Source organism: Oncorhynchus gorbuscha, linkage group LG03 (assembly GCF_021184085.1).
Source record: "Oncorhynchus gorbuscha isolate QuinsamMale2020 ecotype Even-year linkage group LG03, OgorEven_v1.0, whole genome shotgun sequence".
NCBI lineage: Eukaryota > Metazoa > Chordata > Actinopteri > Salmoniformes > Salmonidae > Oncorhynchus > Oncorhynchus gorbuscha.
Window position 1 is genome coordinate 46,552,646 of NC_060175.1, and position 19,160 is coordinate 46,571,805.

General features: G+C 41.7%; 1 protein-coding gene across 1 annotated transcript; it reads right to left on the bottom strand.

Moving 5' to 3' along the window:
• Positions 1-82: 82 nt before the first annotated feature.
• On the bottom strand, positions 83-18,929 carry LOC124031430 (sodium/hydrogen exchanger 3-like). The gene is made up of 16 exons (XM_046342653.1): positions 18,454-18,929; positions 12,534-12,836; positions 12,124-12,284; positions 10,500-10,578; positions 9,778-9,955; positions 7,720-7,940; positions 7,295-7,497; positions 7,053-7,142; positions 6,707-6,777; positions 6,417-6,546; positions 6,108-6,259; positions 5,102-5,222; positions 4,516-4,692; positions 4,350-4,404; positions 2,706-2,789; positions 83-2,547 (listed from the first exon to the last, which is right to left on the bottom strand). Exons 1-16 carry the CDS (start codon positions 18,713-18,715, stop codon positions 2,438-2,440), a joined length of 2,397 nt encoding a protein of 798 aa, XP_046198609.1. The 5' UTR covers positions 18,716-18,929; the 3' UTR covers positions 83-2,437.
• Between the last annotated feature and the right edge of the window lie 231 nt (positions 18,930-19,160).

Sequence of the window (19,160 nt, forward strand, 5' to 3'; positions counted from 1 at the left end):
GTAAAATTCAATCTCGCAACACCAACCACATATTGACCCCAAAAATGGCTACAAATCTCTCAAACAAATGGAAAAAAACACAAAGTGATTGTTTGTGAATTGTTAAAATTGCATTAGATTATGTCATCCTCTCAATAAATTACTCATATAAAGTGCTTTATATTCTTTATCATCCAAAAAATCGACATAATTTGATCACATTAAAGGGTGAGGACATGAGGTGGTCACAAAAATGACAGTCTGAAAAAACTTGCTTGTTTGGTCTCATTCTATGAACTTAAATATGGTGTGTCGTTACACTTTTGGTAACACTTTATTTGGATTGTCCCAAGTAGATATTCAATAAATATCAACAACATTTCAACTAACCTTACCAACTCTAACCTTATCCTAACCCAAATCTTTACCTTAACCCTTACCCTAACGGTTATTCCAAACCTAACCGTAACTGTAACCTTAGCAAGCAGTTGCTTATCAACATACAGTATAGTTTGTTCAATCTCCTCTGTTTTCTCAGTGGCAGCTGTAAGCTGTGGTCGTGTCAGTGGTGGTCTCGTCTCAAAACTAACACTGTTCTGCCTTGTTGTTCTGCATAGTTATTAGAGGAAGGAAAGATAGGAAGGCTCCCACACCACACTCTCACTTCAGTATCTTACCTAGTTATTTTCAGATGATCTCATTTTGCTTTTTTGTGGCTTTGGAAACTGTGTGTTTTCTATACCTTTCCACTCCTCTCCCTGTAGGCTTCAAAGACTCTCCCCACCCCTTGGTTGCAACCATTTTAATTTAGTGTACCTTGCGCGCGCAATCCATGTGCAATTCCTGGTCTCTGGCAGCTTTTGGAACTGCCGATCTGCAGTCAAGAACGGCAAGTTTATTTCAGCTTATGGTACACTTCAGTCCGTTGACTCTACGGCCCCGACGGAGACATGGATCACCCCAGAGAACACTGCTACTCCAGCAGCTCTCTCTTCATCTGACTATGTTTTCTCTCAAAGTCTGAGAGCATCTGGTCGTTGCGGTGGTGGCACAGGGCTACTCGTTTCTCCGAAGTGGAAATGTTCTATTTTCTCCCTCACTCACCTGTTCTCATTTGAATTCCATGCTGCCACTGTCACTTGTCCACTCAAGCTTAACATTGTTGTCATCTATCCCCTGCAGGTGCCCTTGGAGAGTTCCTCAATGAGCTTGACACCTTGATATGGTGTTTTGTTGGTGATGACTCACCACTCTTCAGACTTGACGACTTCACCCTCCCGACATCTGCCTTCCATTTCTTTCTTTCCCCTCCTTGCCTCTTTTGACCTCAGCCTCTCCCAGTCCCCTCTCACTCACAAGGCAGGCAATATGCTTGACCTCACTTTTCTACTAATCTCACTGCAACCCCCCCCCCTCTTCACTTCTTTGTTTCCTTTTCTGTCTCACTCTTCTCCAAACCTAGCCATTCAGCCCCTACCCAAATGGTCATGGTCTTCGCTCTCTCTCTCCCACTACTCTCTCCTCTGCTATTCTACCATCTCTCCCTTCTGCTAAATCCTTCTCTCTCCTGTCTCCTGATTCTGCCTCGTCGGCCCTACCCTCCCTCCTTTCCGCATCTTATGACTCGCACTGTCCCCTTTCCTCCCAGCCCCTCCTGCTCCGTGGCTGAGTGACTCATTGCAAGTTTACAGAACAGGGATGTGGACAGCTAAGCTGGTCAGGAGGAGCTCCTTCATATCCTCACATGGTCTCTCCTATCATTGCTTTGTACATGGCACTTAGATACCTTTCTCCTTCCCCCCTTCTGACACCCACCCTACTTTACTGAGTAAAAATGTACTTGCTATGCCTGTGATATGTGCTTGTCCCTCCTAGCGTTTTGAAGATGAATGCACTGTAACTCTGTAACTTGCTCTGGATAAGAGCGTCTGCTAAATGACTAAAATGTAAATAATATGACCAGCCGTAGATGATCTATATGGGACTATCCAAATAAAGTGTGACTGAACTTTCTTTTACTGTCAGCCTACATGGGATGTGAGCAAGCCAGGCAAAGCCTGGATTGTTTGAGGGATTGGTTTTGTCAGGTAAACCGGGTCAGAATTTACCATGGATTTGGATGGCAAGGTCAAATGTCAAACATTCGTATTTGGTGTTGGACTCATGATGATCTTCATGTGTTACAATGGAGTTATATACAGCACAGTTCCCTTTACTTTAAAAAAAAAACCTAACCTACAACCAAACATACACTAAGAAGAGGGAAGAGCTCAGTCAAGACTGAAAGCCTTTTTTGGAGAGCACAAGGGTTACTGGACCTGAAATGTTTTGTCTGGGGATACAGAACTATGGTTAAACAACTGCACAGCAAAGAAAACATGCCCTAGTAAATGTTTTGTCAAAGAGCAGGTGCAATGTTTGATTCTTTGGCAACTGGGGTCACGACCAGGACCCAGGGTTAGGTGTCAAAGGAGTTCAACGTTTGTGGAAGAAGTGCTACATGTGGGATCTGTTGCATGTTGTCCATGGGGTCCATCTCTGCCATGAAGGCTGGGTTCACTATTCCAACTACACCAGAAGGGATAGAATTAATGGAATTGATTTAACTGACTGAAAGGTCCCTGAGGTGAGATTAGTGTTAGTAACTAAATGGTTTTAGTGTGGCTTTGGCATGTTTAAATTGGTTGGTTTCATTAGTCTTGAGTTGATGTGAAGAAGACTCTTACCTTCTACTCTATAGGCCCTCATGGGGAATAAATCGCCAGCAGCCTCGCCACCAAAGCCACAGTCTCCTTCAGAAAAATCAAAATCTGGAGGCAGAGCGAAACAGCCAATCAGAAAACAATGAAATTATGTTGTTCATTTATGCAGGGGTAGCCTCTGCGGGGTTGTCAACAACCGTATGTTCTGGTTTTCGGGGGAAATGGAAGCGAGAGCCTGTGATGAGACTAGGGCTGTTGCAGTGACAGTATTACCACCACACCGGCGGTAATGAGTCATGACTGCAGTAAAATTACACTTGACTGTTGAATAAGGGTAATTTCCTCTTATGCACTCTGGACATGCTTAGTAGTACCCAACTCGCTAACGACCATCAGGTCGCTAACGGCCTGGCACGCAGGACTCTAATGTCCATATAACCCATGGGTGTCAAACTCATTCCATAGAGAGCCTAGTGTCTGTGTTTTTGTTTTTTCCTTTCAATTAAGACCTAGACAACCAGGTGAAGGGAGTTCCTTACTAATCAGTGACCTTAATTCATCAAGTCCAAGGGAGATGTGAAAACCTGCAGACACTCGACGCTCCATTGGAATGAGTTTAACACGTGCTCTAACCACCCTGACATCAATGCAAATGCAATTGAAAATCACATCAAACACTTATTAAAATAGTGTTGTGCTTTTAAAACACTCACCTCACTGTGATTGATCAATTTGAAGAAATAAGTTCAACAACAGGTTGAAACTGAGTGGAAAAATGGTCGCAGTGGATGTTGTTTCAAAGCCTAACAACGAAGTCGACAGTGCTTTCTAAGGTGATGATTAATTCAAAACACGCATCCGCATATTAGAGCTTATCCATACGCATAGGCCAATATGAGCCCAGCCCAAATGATTTTGTTTAAATAATTATTGGGCCGTTATACAATACATAGCCTACCGCATATTACACAGGGCAGAATTTTTTAAATAAAAAACTGATTAACGATTTCTTTGGTAAATAATTAGTCTAGCCTATTCTCCAAAATTAAACAAATTCTACTAATCGCCTTTGAGTGGGACTGTAATATTATGCATACCACAGGAGGTTGGTGGCCCCTTAATTGGGGAGGACGGGCTTGTGGTAATGGCTGGACCGGTATCAGTGGAATGGTATCAAACACATGGTTTCCATACATTTTCATCATATCATAATGTTTTTTTAGACTGACCTAAAATAAATAATGGATTCATTGTGATGGTGTACATTACATTGATTGATTTTTTAAATGTAAATGTTCCAAAGGCGGGCATCGGCAGCAGTCTTTTGTAGGAAAATAACCGTCTGAAAAACGTTCATGACTGCCACAGACCTAGACGCGACTTCTGTTTTTGGATGTTAACAAGGTGAGACTCCATCTTAACTCCTCCACATTTACTGGATTGGATGAACAGTGCAGAAGAGAACCTTCCCCCTAAAAGGTTTTATTCTCATCAAGACCAAAATGTGGGGGATCTAGTTTGAGCCATTTCTTTCACGCCTGTTACGTTGGGTTAATGCAGAGGTATAAAAGCCCAAATGGCAGAAAGCAAATGTAATCAGTAATCATCTTTCCCCCCTTAACCATTTCATATAATGCAAAAGAGAAGTGAAAAGCAAAGAGCACATACCTTTATCCCCATAAGGATGGTTTTTACTTTTATCCGAAGAGTTTCCATTTGACATCTAAAAATGACATAACATGAAATTACACAACATACACATTACATTGCCTATAAGAGGATGGCTATGAGGTCGGACATGGAGGAAGGGGGAAAAAGTGCCTTCACCCCTGACCTGTTGTGGTTTATCTTTCTTTTGATGCTTGGTTTGGATTTTCTTGGCAGGGGCGACACCCATTTTGGCTGACTTGAATGACTCTAGACGGCTTCTCATTGTTCTCTGGAAGATCTCTTGCACCTCATTCTCATCCCTGTTGGTTTCGAGGTGGCTCCGACTGTACCTGTGTCTGTGCTGTTGAGGGAATGAGAGGAAGAGAACAGGGTAACTGACCATCTTAATCTGTGTATGGCTGATTGTGGATTGACAAGATGCAGGAGATGCTTTAGGAGACAGAATCCCCATACATTTACTCCTAAAGATTGGGATTTCCCTTTAGTACAGTATCAACAAAAATAAAAGGTAAAAGGATTACAACTGGCCTGTTAGCACACAAACTAATACGATGAAACAAGCAACCAGTGACAGTGGCAAACTAATGATAAGTGATTTGGTTCTAAGATAATTGCTCAACATTGAGGGGTGTTTAAGACACAGATTAAGCCTAATCCTGAGATTCTCCTTTGAGTTTGTTTTTAAATCCAGGACAAGGCTTAATCGATGTCCGGGAAACCGCCCCTGAGATTTTTGAGTGCTCTAATACCTGTTTCCTGCCTCTGTACAAGTGCTGCTGCAGTAGATGGTGTGCATTAAAGTCCTCTGACTCCCTCATTGTCAGGTCCTGCTCATGCATGTCTAGGCAGACAGAGGGCACAATGTCCTGTCTAGAAGGGAATAAATATAAACGTACACTGTTGATATTTAGCTGGCCACTGGAGGGCAGACACTGAAAACGTATCAGACCTACAGTATTTCAAGTGTTACAGTACATTGATTGAGGAGCAAGGAGAAGGATCTTACTCTACAAAAAGTTAGTGTCTACTAACCATGCTTTTGCTACTGTATGCTTTTGTTTCTATTTTAAATCGTCATATTTGGTGGTATAATAATAGTAGTTACTTAAATCTATTAGAAAGAAAGATTTTATGGCATCATGGCATCAGCTAATTGGGATCCAGATAAAGATGACAAATCACAAATCCCTCTCCCCTGAATTCTGCAAATTATAAAAAGTACAAGAACAAATCTACTCACCTACTTTGGATACCCCCAAAAATATATTTTTACTAACAAATTCCAAGAATTCTTCAATAATATAAAGTAAACTTGGAAAATTATAGATCAACTGTTGGATAAGATAAAGACATCTACAACTATCCAATCCTTTGTTGGAAATAAGACTTATAGTGATCCTGATGTTAGTTAATAACTGTTTTGTGAACGTGTGTTCCTCTCTGTCAAAGAACATTTAGAAAACTGATGGTAAATCCCTTGGATTATGTTTAAAGGGACATTTCCCTTCTCTGCTTCCTGATGTAATGTTTCTCATAAATAAGTCATGTTTATGCTAATCATCCTGCATCTTCCAATGAAACACTTCCCTGTGATGGTATGCATTTATAGTTGCCATAGAATGAAAAAAGGGGTTTACGTTTATATGTCCTCCAACCCAAGTTAATGATGCATGTGTTTTAGACAGCATCCCAAATGACACTCTAGTCCCTATTTAGTACATGACCAGAACCCTAAAGTCAGGAAATGTTGCTTACAAGATAGAGGAGAGTGGAACAGGATCCGGTCCCATATTATCTGCCATGATGTCAGGCATAATCTCAGAGAAACTGGCACGAAACTTCTTATTGAAATCCACATCGGCCTTGGTCTCATTCCGAACGAACGCCAATGAGCCTCTGCGTTCTCCCTATGGTGGAAGCATAAGAAGACTTCATGGTCTGCCATCCAATTTCTTTATTTGTTCATGTTACTGTAGATCAGTGATCTTGGTGGTCAATATATTGCGTTTGTAAATACAGTATTAAGTTGTCATGGCTTTCCCTGACCTTGTGAGTTGCTCTTACCTCCTTTACATAGCTCATGGCATCCTTGAGGTTGAGCTGGTGGAAGATGTTGAATATGTAGTCACGGGATTTCCTGGCAGAGGGCTTCATCAAGAACCAGCACAACCACCTCTCCTCAAAGTTATGCCACCTTAGAAGGATACGAGAAGATGGGAAAAGGATAAAATTCAAATAATCTGTGCTAACGTTCTGTCTTTCAAGGTATGGTATGTGATATATTAATTCAAACTGTACTTATAATAAGATAATAACTTATTGAAGTTGATAATGTGATGTTAGTGTCCAAATACTTGTCTCTCATGTAGTTATGTCCTATTTGTCCAGAAATGTCCTCTATGGCGACAAGCATGTGGTCAAAGGTCTGAACAAATAAAAATGAATGGTGAGTCATGGATTTATTTTGTCAAGAATATATTTAGGTCAACCAATTTCAACACTGTTAGATTACATGGTTGATGCCTTGTAAAATAAGGGTTCAGCTATATTGGAGGTGGGTTTTGACATTTGTGGTCTGACCCTGAAGATCTGACACAACAAAAGGTGAAACTTTACTTTGTGGATTTATAAGAGAGATGTATGGTTAGTTATCTGATTCTCAGGTTGATGAGCAACAATGACTTCTAACCAAATATTTACCCTATTCTGTATTTTTTCAGCTAGTGTGAGTTCTGTCACGGCTGCTCTCTTCACTTTCAGCCAGGTGACCAGTGGTTTCATGGTTATTCCCTGCACCAAAGAAGAAGAATATATACTAAACTGGTAATTAACATATGCCAGTCTATTCAAGTCAAGACATATTACACTATGGAAGAAAAACATTTCCACAACTAATGAAATCACAATGGACTGAAGTTTTACATTTAAATTAGCCATTTTACCTGCAGCATGACAGTGAAGTACACCACTATGAGGGTGGTGCTGACCATCAAATTCTTCTCTTTGAACTTATTCTCATCCAGCATGGCCACAAGGCCGTAGGCAACTGCCCCTCGCAGGCCACCGTAGCTCATCACCACCTGATCAATGAACTCCAAGGGAACCAGTCGGTACTTGTTCAAAATCCAGGTCAGGAGAAAGACCCCTGTGATATAAACACACAAACATACTTAGACACACAGAGTGTTAGTGCTGGTAATGTGAAGCCTTGAATGATAATCTTTGAGTAAAATACTGAGCTACATACACAGGGATTGCAAGTTTATAATCAGCCCTAAGCTTCCAAACTACAATATTGTTCATCCTATGAAGAGTGAAATGGAGTCAGCAGTGATTTCACAAAATCATACTAAAGATCAAAACTGACCTATGAACCTGAACACAAAGATGAAGAGGAGTGTGAGGAGGATGAAGCCTGTGTTCCAAACCCATACAGCTGGATCTATGGCCGAGATGCCGAGGAAGACAAAGATGATGGTCTCTGAGCCATTGGCTAACACCTTCATGACGTATCGTACTGTGGTGACCGACCTCTCATCCATGTTGGCATTGATATACTTCTGACAGCAGATGCCACAAAACACGATCCTATGGCACAGCAGGCAAATGGATCGTATGTCATGGTGAGTAGAGGGCCCAAAGATTATGGACCATAATCTTCTATAAGGCTCATACTGTACATACAGTGCATTCAGACCACTTGACTCTTTTCACATTTTGTTAAATTACAGCCTTATGAGTGGGACCGCAGAGTGAAGGACAAGCAGCCAACAAGTGCTCAGCATATGTGGGAACTCCTTCAAGACTGTTGGAAAATCATTCCAGGTGAAGCAGGTTGAGAGGGTGCCAAGAGTGTGCAAAGCTGTCATCAAGGCAAATGGTGGCTCTTTGAAGAATCTCAAATATATTTAGATTTGTTTAACACTTTGTTTACTACATGATTCCATGTGTTAATTTCATAGTTTTAATGTCTTATTCTACAAAGTAGAAAATAGTCAAATTAAAGAAAAACCCTTGAATAAGTAGGTGTTCTAAAACTTTTGAACGGTAGCGTATGTATTCAGACCATTTACTCAGGAATTTGTTGAAGCACCTTTGACAGCGATTTCAACCTTGAGTCTTCTTGGGTATGACGCTATAAGCTTGGCACACCTGTAGTTAGGGAGTTTCTCCCCTTCTTCTCTGCAGATCCTCTAAAGCTCTGTCAGGTTGGATGGGGAGCGTAGCTGTACAGCTAATTTCAGGTCTCTCCCAGAAATGTTTGATCAAGTTCAAGTCCAGGCTCTCGCTGGGTCACTCAAGGGCATTCAGAGTCCTGATGCCACTCCTGTGTTGTCCTGGCTTGGTGCTTAGGGTCGTTGTCCTGTTAGATCATGAACCCACTCTGGAGCAGGTTTTCATCAAGGATCGCTCTGTTCTCCTCTTGTTATTCAGGCCAAAGAGTTCAATCTTGGTTTCATAAGACCAGAGAGTCTTTAGGTGCCTTTTGGCAACTCCAAGCGGGCTGTCATTTGCCTTTTACTGAGGAGTGGCTTCTGTCTGGCCACTCTACCATAAAGGAATGATTGGTGGAGTGCCGCAGAGATGGTTGTCCTTCTGGAAGTTTCTCCCATCTCCACAGAGGAATTCTGGAGCTCTGTCAGAGTGACCATCGGGTTCTTTGTCACCTCCCTGACCAAAGCCCTTCTCCCCCGAATGCTGAGTTTGGCCGGGCAGCCAGCTCTAGGAAGAGTCTTGATGCTTTGACAATTCTTCAATTTAAGAATGATGGAGGCCACTGTGTTCTTGGGGACCTTCAATGCTGCAGTAATGTTTTGGTACCCTTCCCCAGATCTGTGCCTCGACACAATCCTGTCTCGGAGCTCCAAGGATAATTCCTTCGACACTATGGCTTGGTTTTTGATCTGTCATGGGTCTGTCACCTGGGGGACCATATATAGACAGGTGTGTGCCTTTCCAAAGCATGTCCAATCAATTGAATTTACCACAGGTAGACTCCAATCAAGTTCCAGAAACATCTCAAGGATGATCAATGGAAACAGGATGAAACTGAGCTCAATTTCGAGTTTCATGGCAAAGGGTCTGAATACTTATGTAAATAAGGTATTTATGTTTTTTATTCTTAATGGATGTGCAAAAGATTTCTACAAGCCAGTTTTCCTTTTGTCATTATAGGGTGTGTCGATTGATACAAAAAAAATGTTTTTATCCATTTTAGAATGCGCTGTAACATTTAAAAAAGGTGGAAAAGGTAAAGGGGTCTGAATACTTTCTGGATGCACTGTACATAGTAACTGAAATACATATCCAAATCGATTACAGCCAAGTGGAAAAATCATGTTAGGTTGTGTTTTGAATAGAACCTCCCTTTACGGAAAGGCTATTGTTGGCCTAATAAATCAACATAACACTCAGAAGCACTTACGACAGGATAGCGGATAGCGAGAGCATCTCAGCTGTCAGGTAGGAGAGGTAGCCCAGGATGAAGATGAAGCCTGGCTCGATGATCTGGATGTTCTTTGTGCATCTGGTCAGGAGCGAGATCAGCAGAGCAAAGATAATACCAACCAAGGAGCCTCCGAATGCCACCACGAAGAACGAGACTACACATGGTAGAGGGAAAGAATGAGAGTGCGAAAGAGGAAGACGGACATATGGAGAGGCAAACAGTGAACAAAGATATTGATTATTTCATGAATACATAACATTTTAGTTAAACAGATTACATAATCTACTGCTTGTTGCATTACCCTTTCAGTTTGCTTCAAGATGGCACAAGAAGTTGTCACTATTGATTACACGACAGGGTTGTCAATGGCTTGGCATTTGGCCTGAGAATCCAACGCTGAAAATGTGCATCCCAAATGGCACACTATTCCTTATATAGTGCACTTAATAGGGAGACACCTGAAACCCCACCTCTTTAATGAATACCTAGGATAGGATAAGTAATCCCTCTCACCCCCCCCCCCCTTTAAGATTTAGATGCACTATTGTAAAGTGACTGTTCCACTGGATGTCATAAGGTGAATGCACCAATTTGTAAGTCGCTCTGGATAAGAGCGTCTGCTAAATGACTTAAATGTAAAATGTAATGTAAATGGAAACAGTCAGTTGGGATGCAAAAAGTGTGTGGATCTTACATACTTATGCCTTTAATGATCTCTACAGCATCAATTTCTGCCCCTCCCAGCGACACGAATGCATCAAACACATTGAACAGCACCTGAGGGAACATGGACATAAAGATGACTGGTCACTGAGGAGGTGGGGAGGTTAGGGAACCAAATGCAACCAAATCAATAGAACAGTATGTTCTTTAATGCAGTGGTGTTTAAAGTCTGTGTCGTGGAATTGCAGTGGGGTGGGAATTTACATTTTTTTAATTTGCAACTTTATTTTTTATTTTGGAGTGGGGGGACTATATAATATATATGGGAGAATATACAAACGGTATATAAAAGGATCATTTGAAAAATGTAATTGTATTGAGTAAATGTATGTATTGATTCTCCTAGAAAGCTGAAAATGCAGTGGATTGAAGGTTATTAGTTCACGTTATTTGAAAATCTAAATTGACTGAATGTAACGTTGTGTAATTAGATTTTGGGTGGGGTTGTGTCGCCATAAAAAAATTAGTATCCCCAGAAATTATGGCCAAAAAATAAGCATCCCAAGAAATGATGGCCAAATAATGAGCATCCCCAGAAATTATGGCCAAATAATGAGCATCCCCAGAAATTATGGCCAAATAATGAGCATCCCCAGAAATTATGGCCAAATAATGAGCATCCCCAGAAATTATGGCCAAATAATGAGCATCCCCAGAAATTATGGCCAAATAATGAGCATCCCCAGAAATTATGGCCCCCAAAAAAATAATGAGTATCCCCAGAAAGTTAGCATCCCCAGAAATTATGGCCAAATAATTAGCATCCCCAGAAATTATGGCCAAATAATGAGCATCCCCAGAAATTATGGCCAAATAATGAGCATCCCCAGAAATTATGGCCAAATAATGAGCATCCCCAGAAATTATGGCCAAATAATGAGCATCCCCAGAAATTATGGCCAAAAAATTAGCATCCCCAGAAATTATGGCCAAATAATGAGCATCCCCAGAAATTATGGCCAAATAATGAGCATCCCCAGAAATTATGGCCAAATAATGAGCATCCCCAGAAATTATGGCCAAATAATGAGCATCCCCAGAAATTATGGCCAAATAATGAGCATCCCCAGAAATTATGGCCAAAAAATTAGCATCCCCAGAAATTATGGCCAAATAATGAGCATCCCCAGAAATTATGGCCAAAAATGGGGTCCCTGCTGAAAAGGTTTGAATACTCTGCTTTATTGTGTTACAATCAATGGAATAAATGGTGTAGTCTATCCATTGGACAAACATAATTATTCCTGGTCTATTTGTATGTGATTTATGTTGTTATGTACAAACGGACAGCATTCTCAGAGTGAAGCACATGACTGATGCATGCAGTTCAGCCAAGGAGCCCTGTCTTGGAATGCAGTTTGTGTATTGCCTTTGTACTTCACTCATTGGGTATATCTTTGCAATGATGAAGTTCACTAAAGCAACACATTTCAAAAGTTGAGTACATTTTGTGGGCAAAAAAACTATAGTGTAAACATGAATTCAGCGGCCTATTCTTAGTCTACATATTGAACTTCTTCTGACCATAGACACACCATTTGGGTGTCATTTGGGACATGGCATAATAATGCTGAATGGGGATGAAAATGTGAGACAAACCACTGTGACACCATCATTGAGGAGGGACTCCCCAAACACCATGATGAACAGGACCTCGTTGACATGGACCTCCTCAAACACGGCAATCACAGCCACAGGGTCCACAGCAGCAATTAGACTCCCAAACAACAGGAACTGAAGGAGACCAATGTCCATATCACCTGCAGAGGCCCAGAGTGAAAGGTATAATGATCCCAGACCTTTAAACTACATGACCCGTTAACTTGCTAATTGAGGACCTCACAAATGCCAGTTTCAATCATCAGTTCAAGCTTTGGTCGGGCCAGTTCCAAATGACAGCCTATTTCCTGTATAGTCACTACTTTTTACCAGGACCCCCTGGTCAAAAGAAGTGTACCACTGTATAGTGAATGGGGTGCCATTTGGGACAAACATGTTGGCTGCCTTACCCATGGCCCCGCCCAACCAGCACCCCCAGAGGCCGAGACCCACAGTGGCAGCGTTCCAGCAGGTGCCAATCACAGCGTAAACCAGGATGGCGCCCATGTTGCTGAAGAACAGCTTGTTGGGCATGAAGTAGCCTGCATCCAGGATGACTTGGGGCAGCAGGTAGAAGAAGAAGACGGTGGGTGTCAGGGTGAAGGTCTGCATCTTGTCTGCCCCGTAGATGATGCCGCCCAGGATCCAACCGATGATGATGAGGAGGGCGCTCTCCGGGATTACACTGGTCAGGCTGTGGTTCAGCTCGACCACTGTTGGGGAACAGAGAGAGACAAGAGACAAAGTCTGTGATACGTAGAGGAAATGAGAGCCGAAGAGTGTCAGCGAGTGGAAAAGATTACAGGGATCATTTTGATAGATTCAGGTGCAGACGAGCCAAGTCAAACAGACCTAAACCATAAACTGTCTCAGGTACCAACCCAGTCAATTATTTCTGTTTCATTACTCCAATGATGCCTCAGAGAGAGTTCATGGCGCTTGTGCTCTGCTCACTGTCTGGCAAACCTCTGAAGTCAACATCAAACTTTTCAGGGCTGAGTCGCTGGCACTATTTGAGCGTAATTGGGTAATGAGTTCAGTCAACCTTACATGTTCTTGATCCCTGGAGTTGTGTTCATAAAGCATCTCAGAGTTGAAGTGCTGATTTAGGCTCAGTTTTGTTTTGCCTTTAAGATCCCACTGAATATGCATACATGAACTGGGAGGACCTGATCCTAGATCAGAACTCATTCTCTGAGACGCTTTATGAATACAGGGTCTGGCCTCCCTACACTTTGTTGATCCTTGGGCAATAACGGGATCAAGATGCCCACAGGATACTAGGGAGTCAGACATTGACATCTGTTCCTTCTTGACAACTTTATTGGGCTTCACACACAGGAAGGTGCTGAAACTCAAATCCCTAACTAAACGGTAAAGCAAAGAGATTAAATGTGTGAGGATATGACGTCTGTAAATGATCAACCATTTCGGAAGACTGAGAAAGTCTTTTGAACCCTGGAGTATGATTCATTGGCAGCCTACCATTATAAATGTGCTCATCACTCACTCACACTCTGGATAAGTGGCATGAGGCAGGGATTTCTCATAAGTCATAAATGTTTTATCAGATTCTACTTATTCAGATGACCTCTTCTCTATCTTAATGTGGAGATATTCACTGACACTGCACAGCAACATCTGGATTTGTCATCCACCCACAGTGCTGAGGGTTGTATCTTTCTGGTACCTCAGGGTTGTATATTCTGCTGAGGTGTTTCAGGCTACAGGTTGCTCTTGACTGCCGGAAGCTCAATTAAAGATTAAGTTTAGATTCTCCTTTACTATTCTGTTTATTTATCCTCGAGGACCTTGGCTGTGAAAAGAAAATATTTAGCAAGTGGCAAAAGCTGTTGGGAGAGTTAAAACTCCATTTTATGTGTTACTTATACTCAAGTGATGTATACCCAACACTCCGGATCTGGGATAAATTAGTTAAATGTTAAGTAAACAAATAGATAAGCTGTTGTTCAAAGGATTTTTCCTTTGTGACATGTATGGTTATTGGTTAGTTACACGGATTGAGACCACTCCTGACTAACTCTTAGAAAAGTATCTTTGAGTAAATTATTCTTCACTTGTTTGGAGAACATTTTAACTGAATAAAACATGCAATTTTGTTCCTCATTTGCTCAGCTTTTTCTTCCCTTCTAAATGTTCTACTTTTTTGCCACTGTTTTGGACATAAGCACTGTTCCTGTCTGAAGCACAGTGATTGGCCTTGAGAATATAAAGTACTGTATGTAAGAAGATGCCATATTCACACTTATTTCACACCTACTCAAAAACCATTGTCAACATTTCTGAACAGTTATCTATGGAATGTCTTAATATATCCCATGAACTCGGGTAAAACGCTAAAAGCACTTGGTCGGGAGAACAGTGTGTTGCCTTGATAACACTGACAAAAGCTACAGTTACCAGACAGTAGTAGCGTTATGCTGGGCCTATTTATGGCACAAATGCTACACAAAAGACAGGTTGTGTTCTCACTGGAGGGATGGTATTGCCTGCTACCTTTGATCAGTCTGGTGTTTAAAATTGACCTCAAATCCTATTCTTCCCCTCTAGGTCCTACGGTCTTACATACATACACAGTATACAGTGGCAAGAAAAAGTATGTGAAACCTTTGGAATTACCTTTGGAATTACATCTATGTCACAAAAATATACAAATACAGTCTGCTTAAACTAATAACACACAAACAATTATACATTTTCATGTAGTTATTGAATACACTGTGTAAACATTCACAGTGTACGGTGGGAAAATATGTGAACCCTTGGATTTAATAACTGGTTGACCCTCTTTTGGCAGCAATAAACTCAACGTTTTCTGTAGTTGCAGATCAGACCTGCACAACGGTCAGAAGGAGTTTTGGACCATTCATCTTTACAAAACTGTTTCAGTTCAGCAATATTCTTAGGATGTCTGGTGAACCACTCGAGGTCATGCCGCAGCATTTTAAATCGGGTTGAGGTCAGAACTCTGACTGGGCCACTCCAGTAGGCGTATTTTCTTCTGTTGAAGCCATTCTGTTCTTGATTTACTTCTGTGTTTTGGGTAGTTGTCCTGTTGCGTCACCCAACTTCTGTTGAGCTTCAATTGTCGGACAGATATTCTGATATTCTCCTGCAAAATGATAAACATGGGAATTCATTTATTTTTTTCCGGTCCTGACTAGTCTCCCGGTCCCTGCCGCTGAAAAACATCCCCACAGCATGATGCTGCTGCCACCACCATGCTTCACCGTAGGGATGGTGCCAGGTTTCCTCCAGACATGATGCTTGGAATTCAGGACAAAGAGTGTTTCATCAGTCCAGATAATCTTGTTTCTCATAGTCTGTGAGTCTGCATGTGCCTTTTGGCAAACTCCAAGTGGGCTGTCATGTGCCTTTTACTGAAGAGTGGCTTCCCTCTTGCCACTAACATAATGGTCTGAATGGTGGAGTGCTGCAGAGATGGTTGTCCTTCTGGAAGGTTCTCCCATCTCCACAGAGGAACTCTAGAGCTCTGTCAGAGTGACCATTGGGTTCGTGATCATTTCCCTAACCAAGGCCCTTCTCCCCCGATTGCAAAGTTTGGCCGGGCAGCTCTAGGAAGAGTCTTGGTGTTTCCAAACTTCTTCCATTTAAGAATGATCGAGGCCACAGCATTTTTGGGGACCTTCTATGCTGCAGAAATGTTTTGGTACGCTTCCCCAGATCTGTGCCTCGACACAATCCTGTCTCGGAGCTCTACCGACAGTTCCCTCGACCTCTTGGCTTGGTTTTTGCTCTGAAATGCACTGTCAACTGTCAAACCTTATATAGAGAGTTCTGTGCCTTTCCAAATCATGTCCAATCCATTGAATTTACCACAGGTAGACTCCAATCAAGTTGCAGAAACATCTCAAGGATGATCAATTGAAACAGGATGCACCTGAGCTCAATTTTGAGTCTCATAGCAAAGGATCTGAATACTTATGTAAATAAGGTATTTCTGTTTTTTATTTTTAATACATTTGCAAACATTTCTAAAAACCTGTATTTACTTTGTCTTCATGGGGTATTGTGAGTAGATTGCTGAGTATTTGTATTTATTTAATCTATTTTAGAATAAGGCTGTAATGGATCAAAATGTGGAAAAAGTCTGAAGGCAACGTAGGCTTCCCTGATCAAATCAAATTTTATTAGTCACTTGTGCAGTTGTAAACCTTACCGTGAAATGCTTACTTACAAGCCCTTATCCAACAATGCAGTTCAAGAAATAGAGTTAAGAAAATATTTACTAAATAAACTAAGTATATCCTAGTATATAGGTCCTGGATGGCAGGGAGCTTGGCCCCAGTGATGTACTGGGCCGTACACACTACCTTCTGTAGCACCTTACGGTCGGATGCCCGAGCAGTTGCCATACCAGGAGGTGATGCAACCGGTCAGGACGCTCTCGATGGTGCAGCTGTGTAACCTTTTGAGGATCTGGGGACCCATGCCAAATCTTTTCATTCTACTGAGGGGGAAAATAGGTAGTCGTGCTCTCTTCACGACTGTCAGTAATATATATAATATATAATAATATATGCAATTTAGCAGACGCTTTTATCCAAAGCGACTTACAGTCATGTGTGCATACATTCTACGTATGGGTGGTCCCGGGAATCGAACCCACTACCCTGGCGTTACAAGCGCCATGCTCTACCAACTGAGCTACAGAAGGACCACCCAGTAGTCTACGCTGATTTTTTTTTAAAGATAATAGCAATGGATAACTGCAAATGTGTTGCTACAGCTCTCAACAACATTGCTTCCCTGAATTTAGCAGACTCTATCGACAAAGCTCAGTGGGAGAATGTAGTGATGGAATCAGATGATTAAGAAATCTTTGACTTGGGTGACAACAAATAACAACATTGTCATTGCACCAGACATTGCAGAGTTTTGTGATGACACATCAACAGTGTTGTTGTCACAGAAGAAGTGGACCAAATTTTGAACTCAGTGTAATGCCCAGTAGAAGCAGAGTATGAGAAGAAGATGGACAAAATGTGGAAGTTTGATTGCAAATGAGAGAGACGAAAAGATAACTCAGAAGGTTCTTGTAAAAAACAACTCACACAGGATTACATCTACAAATAAAGGGAATATTGAACATTGTTTAATAGCTAGCTAGTCAACATTAAACCTAGCTAACTAGTTGCTTGGTAGCTAATGCCAGCTAACATTATAAATCGTATCTCATTTAGTCAGAAATCTGTTTGCATCGCTAGTTATACAGTAGCCTACTGTTAGCTGGATGATTGGTTAGCTTTACCTGCAGATTAATGCTGTACCATTTCATGCATGGTGGCTGGCTACGTGTATGACAATCTGTTTGTATTACTAAACTGTATGGGTTGGGATTATGGTACATTTATATGTTTAGCTAGGTAGCTTGCTACATGTCTAAACAAAAGAGTCCACTTAGCCAGATGATAACATGACCACTTAGCCAGATGTGTTTGGGGGTGATATGGCCATCTATTGTGTTTCATGAACATGTGAACAAGTCTAGACAATAGAGACCCATCCACTTATCTACGGTAGATGAGTCTGGGGGGTGGTTTGATTGGATATACATTGTGTTTACTAGAGACAATATGAAGAACAAAGTGTTTGGATATAGGCCAAAGACTAGATAAAGTGTATTTTTACCTAGAGAATGTCCTTTTTATAGGCTACTACTTTCACCACTTTTTTTCTACACTACCTTAATCACTCGGTTTAGCACATAGCCTCATGTGAAGACTCAAATGGGGGAGATGGTTGGGGCTAAAGCTGAAAAGGGTGTGAACGATGCTGAATGGGCATACTCAAAAAAGAGCTCTCCAGCAAGTGAGAAACTTTCAAGTGGATTTTCTGGAATAACAAGTTACACATTTCAAATAGGCATAACTTTCCCATATTCCGCCAACTGCAGTGTATGATATACAATTTTGATGCTCGGAGTCTGTACTTCTTTCAAATGTACAAAAAGTAAATATTGTAAATGGTACATAACACTCAATTGGGGAATGTAGTCACATATCTGTCTGCCAGCATATTTTTGTCTGATACTAACTCCACAGTATATTCTCTGACATAGCAGTTTGTGTCTAACAATATTCTAAATTATGAAATAATTTTCCAAAGTGGAGCCTGAGTACAGTCTGGGTCTCCTGTTGAAGAACTTAACTGCTCTTCCTAAAGGTTTAAAACACTGAATTAAAACAATAATTTAGCGTAATTTTCATTAGGACTGAATTGAAATTAGACACCAATGTCTGATAGATAGGCCATTGGAGCTGATCGCATCCCTCTCTGTATACATACCCATCTTGGATACCCCAGCCACAAGTATCCATAAGGCGATGAGGTAGGGGGCTTCCACATGGTGCCACTTAAAGGTCACGATTTGTATCCCTGAGATGCTGGACCCATGGCCCTCTCCAGCCTGGCTGTGGTTTAATCCCACCACCCCTGGCTCTGAGTGCGACCCCTGGGTTGCTCCCACCTCCGTACCCTCAACAACCAGGCGGACTGTGCAAGTAAAAAATGTTGTCCCTAGTAGCCAGAGGCAAGTTCTGCATGCCATTTCACCAAATACGTAGATCGATAAATAAATAAAATGCAGAAAAACTTGTTCTCAAAGTTCTTTGAGTAGTCCTCTTTCTTTCTCACTCTCTGACGACTTGATCGGGTCACAGTGGTGTGGGCCAGGCGGGTGCCTGAGGGCGGTGGTGCAGTGAGGGCAGAGGTGTACGGACTCACAGGCTCAGCCGTTTATATGTCTTCTCGGGGGGGGAGGGTTAGTAAAGTACCTCCTCTGTAGGGCCACTGCTCCTGGTTACTCAGTCACGTTGAGCAGTGTCCGCATTGTTTTGGTTCCTCTGTCTACTGTACTCAATCAAGGGCAGAGATTACTATGCCACTCTCAAGGAGGAAACGTCATTCCAAAAGTGTGCTTTCATGCCGGATACAAAGTTGTTACATTTGATCTGTGGGTATTTATAGGACCGGTTTTCAGTGTGGAATTTCAG